The following is a 9807-nucleotide window of genomic DNA, read 5'->3' on the forward strand; positions in this document are numbered from 1 at the left end:
GGGTCTGGGGACCATGCTTTCAGGGGACATCTAGGTCAATTGGCATAAGAAAGCTTATTAAGAAAATGTTCTGCATCCTACTTTGGTGAGTGGTGTCGGGGATCGTTAAAGCTTGCAAGCAGCCATCTAAGATGCATCAATTGGTCCCAACCACCTGGAGTAAAGGAGAATGAAGAACACCAAAGACATAAGGAAAGTATTAGTCCATGAGACAGAAAGGGCCACATAGACCAGAGACTTCATCAGTCTTAGACCAGAAAAACTAGATGGTGCCCAGCTACCACCAATGACCACCCTGATATGGAACACAACAGAGAGTCCCTGATGGAGCAGAAGAAAGGTGGGGTGCAGAACTCAAATTCTAGTACGAAGACCAGACTTAATCGTCTGACTGAGACTGGAGGAACCCCGGAAAGCATGACCCCTTTATTCTCGATCAGCCTTGAACTAAAACAGTTTCCAAGGCCAACTCTTCAGAAAGGGATTGGACCGGACTGTGGGACATAAAGTGATACTTGTGAGGAGTGTGCCTCTTAGCTCAAGTAGATACAAGAGACTAAATGAGCTACTGTCCGGAGGTGAGAGGGGAAGGCAGAGAGGGTTAGGAGCAGGTTGAATGGACGTGGGGAATCGGGGGTGGAAAGGAAGAGTGTGCTGTCACAGTATGGGGAGAGCAATTAGGGTCACATAACAATGTATCTATAAATTTTTGTATGGGAAAAAATTAAAAAAAAGAAAACAGTCATTGTCCGTGCCCTCATGTGAAGTTACAGTCAAGTAGGAGAAACATTCTTTACACAAATATAGTTTAAAATTGTGGTAAATGCTAAGAAAGCAAAGAGCCTCTTGCCATAAGAGAATAATAAAAGGAATATGATTTAAATTGGGGGAGTTGAAGAACTGTGGACATGATTCATGATCATGTCATCCATGAGTAAAGACAGTGTTACCTCTGCCTTTCCAATCTTAATGTCTTTTTTTTTTTTTTTTCCCTGCCCATTGCACTGGCTGGAACCTTTCCTTCAATATTGAATAGAAGTGGTGACAGTAGACATCTTTGTCTTGTTTCTGATTTGAGGGCAAAAAGATTAACTATTTCACTGTTAAGTGTCACATTAGCTGTAGGTTTTTCCTAGGTGCCTTTTATCAGGTTTGGGAATGGTCCCTTCTATTCCTAGTTTGCTGAGAGTTTTTGTCAGAAATGGATGTTGGATTTTGTCAAATGCCTCATCTGCATCTATTAAAATGGTCACATGATTTTTCTTTTTAGTTTGTGAATATGATGAATTATATTGATTGGGTTTGCAAATGTAAAACCAACCTTGAATTCCTGGGTTAAATCCCCCTTAGTCATGATGTTTTATCTATCTTTTTTTATCTTTTTTTGGACTAGATTAGCTAAATTATGTTCAGAATATTTATATCTATATTCATGAGGGATATTGATCTGTAATTTTCATTTTGTTTTGTTTCTGTAATGTCTTGGTTTTGATATCAGGGTAATGCTGGCTTCATAGAATCCATTGGAAATTATTCCTTCCTCCCCAATTTAATGGAAAAGTTTGTGTAGAAATGGCATTATATTTTTTCCTTAAATTATTTGGTAGAATTCACCACTGAAGCTGTCTGTGCCTGCAGTTTTTTCTTTGTGGAAAGATCTTTAACCAAAAAAGCAATTGATTTAATAGATACAGATGGCTATTCAGTGTATCTATTTCTTCTTGAGTGAGCTTTGGTGATGTGTTTCTTTCAAGGCATTTGTACATTTCATTGATGATATAAAATTTATTGGCATCAAGTTGTTCACAATACCTTTATTTTCCATTTAATTTCTGCAAAATATGTAGTGAGGTCACCTGTTTCATTCTTAATGTGGCTAATTTGTTCTTTTTTCCTCATCTGTCTGGCTAGAATTTTGTTGATTTTATTTTCTCAAACAACTAGTATTTGGTTTCATTATTTCTCTATTGTTTTTATGTTTTCTGTTTATATCTACTCAGATCTTTATTATTTGCTGTCTTCTATTTACTTTGGGTTTCATTTGTACCTCTTTTTCTATGTGCTTAATGTGGAAGCTGAGGTCTTTTCTAATATAGGCATTTATGTAAATTTTCCCCAAGTACTCCTATGGTGAAATGCCCCAGATTTTGATATAATGTGCTTTCATTTTCATTCCGTTAAAAACTTTCTAATTTCTCTTTTGGTTTCTTTTTTGATCCAATGGGTTATTTAGAACTGTGTTATTTAGTATCTAAATATTTAGGAATTTTTTCAGATATCTGTCTGTAATTGACTTCTAAGTCCAGTTTGGTTAGGTAACATGCTTTGTATGACTTGAAGCCTTTTACATTTATTCAGATTTGTTTTACTGCACCAAAATATTGTGTCTTGATAATTGCTTCGTGTGCACTTGAAAAGAATGTGTTATTCTGCTATTTTGGGATAGAATATCGTATAAATGTCAACTAAGTCAGTTGAATGTTAGTGTTGTTCAGGTCTTGTCTATGCTTATTGCTTTTCTACCTACTTGTTCTATCAATTACTGAGAGAGGGGATTGACCTCTTTAACTATAATTGTTGATTTCTCTTTTTTTTTATGTTGATCAAGTTCTAAAATATATGGTCCACATACCGAATGTTGTGAATAGTCTGGGGGAAAATTTGCTGTTATTGTTGTTGGCTATTTCCACATCATCTCAATGTCAAAAGAAACATTTATTTGCTGTATTTTCTTGTTTTATTATTTATTTAATTCTTGTTTTTGTTTTGCTTGACAGCTTCTATGTTTCTGAAACAAGCATTTGAAGGAGAATACCCTAAATTATTGCGTCTTTATAATGACTTATGGAAGCGTCTTCAACAATACAGTAAAAATACTCAAGGGAATTTTAATGCAAGTGGAAGTACAGACCTCTATGTTGACCTACAGCACTTGGAAGATGATACACAAGACATATTCATACCAAAAAAGCCAGATTATGAGTATGTTTGTCTAATTGGACTTATGCTTATCGGCATGTTAAGGATTTTTATCTTATTTTTACTATAAGTTAGAGATTGGAAATGTGCTAATTATCTAAATTGTTGTAGTTATTGTTATTTATTTGTTTATCTTAAAAGGCTTTGCAAGTCTTAATTGAAGAAGTCAAACATCATCTTTAGTTGAACAATCTGGTTCCTGCTAGGGTGTTAAAGTATAACACTACTTAGGGTGACTAGAAGCTAGGAGATGAGCATATGTGGTTATTGTCTTTTAACTGATATTATGATATACCTGTAATCACATCAGATAGCATCATTATTGATATGCCACTGGCATAAATGTGGCATAAAAGAAACTGGTATTTTCAGGGACTAAAGGAGAGACAAATATTCTGCTGGAATAGATTCTCAATCCATGTGTTAGGAAAAAACTGAATATAAAGTAAAGAGAGGTGATGACTGCAAAACAAGTAAGCAAAACTGAATATAGTGAGACTTACTCCTGAAGATCCATTCAGTCATGCATAAAGTACAGTATCCTGGTTCAGGAGCCATGTTGGAAACCAATACACCATCTCAGTAAGTCCAACCCAGTCAGTTTTTCCTACAAAATTGAAACACAGCATTGCATGTTTTTTTTTATTTGAGCACCAGATCAGTTAGTTGACTTACACATCTGTCTTTAAATACTAGTATCATATTTACCATGGAGAGATTGAAGTAACAGCAGATTCTTATGGCCTACCTTGTGAGAAAAATGTTGACTAGATTCACGTGTGCTATTTAAATAGTTGTTTGTCTTTTAATTTTCTAAATATATGTAGTTGAATTTGTATCCACACTAACAAGTTTTAACTGGCAAAATATAGGATTTCTCTGGATAAGTGACATGAGAAGCAGCTGGAAAGACATAATGAGACCAGAGTGACTCCTTAATTACTCTTTCATGCTAAACTAGGGAGATTAGGTAAGGCTTAATGGAAGAAGAAGGAGCCTTGGTGGTGCAAAGGGTTAAGTGCTCGACTACTAACCAAAAGGTTGGTGGTTCGAACCCACCCAGCAGCTTCGTGGGAGAAAGACCTGGCAATCTGCTTCTGTAAAGATTAAGGCCAAGAAAACCCTGTGAGGCAGTTCTACTCTGTCACATGGGGTCTCTGTGAGTTGGAATCGACTTGATGGCACCAAACAATAACAACAACAATGGAAAGAGGGGACAAGAGGACTGAACCATATCTGTCAATCTACAAAGATTTAATGATATGTTTTTTAAAAAGGGTATATAAGAATAGTATGTACAGTATCATTCTAGTTCTAGCTTAGCTTTATTTTAAAGACATATGCCTGCATTGAAAAAGACTTGAAAAGGTATATAACAAATGGTAACAGTGGTTTATCGCTGGGAGGTGGAATTCTTATTTTGTATTTTTCTGCTTTTATTTAGAATGAGTATATGCTGTTTGCGTAATTTAAAAATGCAGTAAATTCAGCGGAGGGGGAAAAAGCAGGGTGAAAAAGGCCACTGTATTTGAGTAAAAGACTGTTGATTAATAGGACATCATTGTCACTATCTGGAGATTAAATTCAGTAGAGACATTGGTGGAGAAGAGGAAGCAGGACCCATATCCTAAGAAGCCAAAAAATGAGGCGAGTGAGAGGAAACAAAAGCAAGGGATCTAAAGCATTCATTTGAGAAGTAAGGCAGAGAAGAATATGTAAACTTGACCTTGTTAACTGAGTCATGTTCCCAGTTTTGTTTTTGTGTTTTAATCATAGGGGAGAGTTGAGAGTGTTTGTAGGTAAAAGTAGCCAGTGGAAAGCAAAGGAAATAGGAGATGAGAGAAAAAAAGAGAGAGAAAGAATGGAACAAGGCCTGAGAGGAATTAGAATAGAAGCAGAGTCACAATTAGCCAGTACTCATACTGGATTTTCGATAGTGGCGATCGCTATGAAGAAAATAAAACAAGATAATGTAACAGAGTGACTTATATAGGGTGATCAGGGAAGCCCTCTGTGAAGAGTTGACATTTGACCTGAGATCTAAAAAAAGTGAAGGAGTCTGCAATGGGAGATTTTTTGAGGAAGAGTCTTACAGGCAGAGAGAACAGCAAACGTAGAGGCGCTGAGAAAGAAAGAAATGGGAGGTTCTAGAAACAGAAACAGAAAGAAGCCAGTGCAGCTGTAACACAGTGAATGAGGAAGAGAGAGGTATGAGATCGAACAGAGAGGAAGGGAAATGTGAGATCGTATAGGGCCTTATAGGTCAGGGGTGTAGAGTTTATTCTAATGAAGTTAGATACCATTGGTTTTAAACAGAAGAGTGATATAAATTGATAAACATTTTAAAAATTAGCACTCTGCCTTCTATGTGGACAGCTAAGCGGGGTGGCCATGAAGGAGAGGAAAAGGAAATGCAATCTATTATGCTAGTCCAGACAAGAGATAATAATGGCTTGAGCTACTAGATAAGATGATAAGAATTGTGTCAGATTAATTCAAGATATATTTTGAAGGGCAAGCAAACAGAACTTGCTGTTAGGTTAGATGTGGGAGAAAGAGAAGAATCAAGGATTATGCCTGGACAAATTGGCAGAAGACTGTTGAGATTGGAAGACTGTTCTTTGTTTTTTTTTAAGAGAGGTAGTGATGCATTAAGGTTTTTCTTTTGAAACTATTGAATTAAAAATGTAATTAGAGTTGTTTCAAAGTCAGTTAGATATCAATCAGAAACTAGAAATGTATGTTTGAGAGCCATCACCTTATGGAGCCCTGTGGTGCAGTGGTTAAGAGCTTAGCAGCTAACCCAAAGGTCAACAGTTCAAATCCACGAGGCACTTCTTGGAAACCCTATGTTGCAGTTCTAGTGTGTCCTATAGGGTCGCTTTAAGTCAGAATTGACTCAACAGCAGTGGGTTTGGTATAGACATTAGATAGTAATTGTCAGTGGAAAAGTGTAAGACTCAGTTGTTTGACTGATAAGTGAGAATCAACGGAAATTATTGATGATAGGGAAGGGTAAAGAGGGAAACGTTTAGTAAGCTGAGTTTAGTTTGTAAAGAATATTGTAAAACAAAAAAGCTCAGAACTCCAGTTGAAGTATTTATGTGATTGTAGAACTTTCACAAATACATACACACATAAATATGCTGCACTCTTGTTAGTGACTTAATGATAGTTTTGGAATGGGAAGAGTGATAAAAATGTAGATCTGTATACTTCCCTCACAGATAGTGAACTTTATGCAAGATGGCAGTTGTGGGTGGAAAGGGAAGAATGTTGAGCTAGTAGAGCAGGTCTCTTAAGACTTGCCTCTGTTGTGTATGCTTTGACATTCTATTAAGATAGGACTTGCTAAGTAAAGGCAAAGCCCCTATTATAATTAATAAGATTTTACTATATTTTTCTTTTAGTTTCAAATAGCAGACTTGATACTGTAGGCATTAGTGCATATTACATGATATTCATAGCTAGGACTTATATTTAAATTGAAATATTTTTATAGCCCTTAATAAGTGTTTCATTGTGAAATTTATTTGCAAATATATTTATACATTTTAAAACCTAAATTCTTTTCTTTTTGTTAATTTAGAGTTATGTTTTATATAGGAGATAATTTTTTTAAAGGGTATTTACAGCCTGATACGATACCATTTAGTTTTGTATAATTTATTATTTACAAATTTTGTTCCCACAGTCCAGAAAAGGCTTTGAAAGACTCACTGCAACCCTACGAAGCTGCTTATCTATCAAAATCCTTATCGCGACTCTTTGATCCTATCAACTTGGTTTTTCCACCTAATGGTCATAATCCTCCTTCCTCTGATGAGCTTGACAGTATCATTAAAACTATAGCAAGGTATGTACTTTTTTATACAATAGCATGCCATAAAATGCCTGCCACAATTTTTAGTGAAGTATGGTGGCATTGCATTTTTAATTCATCTCAAATTATTCAAATAATTAGCCCTGCAATTAAATCAAGAGTTTTCCAGTGAATGAGTGCCCATGTAGTAAGTACTTGAGATTCCAATTAATAAAACCATTTAAATACAGTCTAAAAATAGTTTATTATAATCATTCTGTATCTTGCTAAGGATACATAGTAAACCTGACTTTTTAATACCATAATAAATTCCTAATATTATGTAAGCAAAGCAAGTATAAAAATAATTTTACAAATTGAGAAACTAAAACATAAAGGTGAATGTGCTTCATGGCAAAAACAGGATTATAATCCTGATTAGTCTACTTATGTTTGCTATTTTAAGTTTTCTAAGTGAAGATGACGGCTCCTAAAACTCTAAAAATTGAAGGTATCCTAGCAGAGGTGCCACCGGAATGCTTGCAGACAATGTAGCTATACTGTTGTCTTTAGACGTTTACACTTAACAGTTATCCAGATTAATTTGCAGTTGAGACTGTCTCAGTTTCTGTCATAGCTAACAAGTTGTTATAATAGTAGGGCTGTGCATTTGTAGATGGACATTTTGTGAAGTAAAAATAGTAATTGCACAATAGGACCAATGTGTAGAACTATCTAGATTCCATTAGACTGCAAATTTGCAAATGTATTTCTGAGGCATGGAGAGTTCGAATAAAAAGCCACAGTTATAATATACATAAGCATATCTTCAACTGCAAACATATCTATAAAGTGTTTAAATTGCTCAGCAACTTGGTCCTGAATTTCTCCAGTTATCTTGACTTTCCAAAGTCCTGACTGTAGATTTTTTAATCCTTATTTCTCTGTTACCTGTTTGGTATGACAGTGATAAAAATAGTCCTAGATTCAGCTTGATTTCTTTCCCCTGTTCTATGAAGCTTGAGGGTGCTGTAATCAAATATAATCTGGAGGTTGAAGAAGCATACTTATCCTAATGTTTAATGGAATTAAAATTGATTATGAATAAAACCATGTCTCAATACTGTATGAAAGGTCCTTTTTGTCACATGTGGTATGCACTAGTGTTGTTTCAAACTCCTTCACCTTTTTCAGCAAGAGAACCTGGTCAGTGTCAAGATTTATTCTACTACTTTAGAGACAGTAATTACTTTCCTTGCTTTGCCACTTATTTATAAGTTTTCATGCAATTTTTAATTTTAATGGTATTCTTTCCATGGCCTTTGTAAAATATTTTCTTGGCAGCCAAATCAACTCATTGCCATTCAGTTGATTCTGACTCTTAGTGATCCTGTAAGACAGAGTAGAACTGCCCCATATGGTTTTTAAGGCTGTAATCTTTATCGGAGCAGACTGTCACATCTTTTACCCATGAAGCAGCTGGTGGGTTCAAACTGCCGACCTTTCAGTTAACACCCAAGCACTTAACCACTGTGCTACCAGGCTCCTCAGTCAGATCAAATATCCCAATTAATCCAGTGTTAAAGTAGAAAATAAACATGACAAAGAAATATTTCTATTAAGAATCTAATTTTTTTTATTTCAAATTATATTTTAAAAGCTACTCTGTAGAAAATAGCATGAGATGACAAAACTTCTGCAGAGACCAAGTATCTCTATGTATCATGTGTAATTCATATTTTTAGCCTGTGTCCCTCCAAGGTCATCATTTTCATTCAAGAGCTGTCATTTCCTTGCAGATGTCTGTGATATGCAGTGCCTCTAATTGCACTTATCAGTATTAGAAACAGTGCTACTTTAAAAATCTGTACACAATTTACTCTCTTAATCACAGCCTGAAGCCACACATGGTGTGCTTTCATTGATGAGAAACTGGTCATTAACAAAGCCATCTCAGAAGCACTTTTTCCTTATGCTGAATTTAGGGCAAAAAATGAAACAATAAAACCAGTTCTTGAAAGCAATAGGTGAAATCTGAAAACAGAATTATCACATTGTTTATTGGTTTTAGGTTTATATGTTGCTCTTTGTTGATGAACGACATTGCTAATAATTAAAATCTGTTTTTGTTTTCTCCAGTGAACTAAATATAGCTGCTGTTGATGTAAACCTCACCTTAGCTGTGTCAAAAAACGTGGCAAAGACTGTCCAGTTATACGGTGTAAAATCTGAGCAGCTTGTAAGTGATTTCCTATATCTGTAAACTTCCATGATATTTGTTTAAAAATTACTTATTATACAATACTTGGCTAACTATAAATATTGAATTGACAAAATATTAATTTACTGGCATTTCCACTCTAGTGAAAGTTTGAAACTATCTGATAGAATTTATATCAGAAAAAATTTCTTTTCATGTATTTATTAAAAATGGCCCTATGACCCACTGTTGATAAATTTTCAGAAAGCTGGCAGGTTTTATAAAACTTTTTTTTTATTGTGCTTTAAGTGAAAGTTTACAGTTCAAGTTAGTTTCTCATACAAAAATTTATACACACATTGTTATGTGACCCTAGTTGCTCTCCCTATAATGTGACAGCACACTTCTCCTTTCGACCCCAGATTTCCCGCATCCATTCAACCAGCTCCTGTCCCTTTTTGCCTTCTCATCTCACCTCTGGACAGGAGCTGCCCATTTAGTCTCATGTATCTACTTGACCTAAGAAGCACTCTCTTCCGGAGCATCATTTTTTGTCTTACAGTCCAGTCTAATCTACATCTAAAGAGTTGGCTTTGGGAATAGTTTCAGTTCTGGGCTAATGGAGACTCTGGGGGCCATGTATTCCGGGGTCCCTTCTGTCTCAGTCAGACTGTTAAGTCCTGTCTTTTTACTAGAATTTGAATTTTGCATCCCACTTTTCTCCTACTCCTTAAGGGACTCTCTGTTGTGTTCCCTGTCAGGGCGGTCATTGGTGGTAGCCAAGCACCATCTAGTTCTTCTGGTCTCAGGCTGATGGAGTCTCTGG

The 9807-nt window shown here is 35.5% G+C and overlaps 1 protein-coding gene across 2 annotated transcripts in view; it reads left to right on the plus strand.

Annotated features, from left to right (window-relative positions):
• Window positions 1–9807, plus strand: part of COG5 (component of oligomeric golgi complex 5) — a 304101-nt gene that overhangs the window by 229223 nt on the left and 65071 nt on the right. For both annotated transcript variants that reach the window (XM_012557354.2, XM_012557355.2), the window contains exons 12-14: window positions 2778–2982; window positions 6674–6835; window positions 8921–9020. In XM_012557354.2, the coding sequence (XP_012412808.1) occupies window positions 2778–2982; window positions 6674–6835; window positions 8921–9020 (467 nt within the window). The remainder of the gene's footprint in view (window positions 1–2777; window positions 2983–6673; window positions 6836–8920; window positions 9021–9807) is intronic.

Source organism: Trichechus manatus, unplaced genomic scaffold (genome assembly GCF_000243295.1).
Source record: "Trichechus manatus latirostris isolate Lorelei unplaced genomic scaffold, TriManLat1.0 scaffold00096, whole genome shotgun sequence".
NCBI lineage: Eukaryota > Metazoa > Chordata > Mammalia > Sirenia > Trichechidae > Trichechus > Trichechus manatus.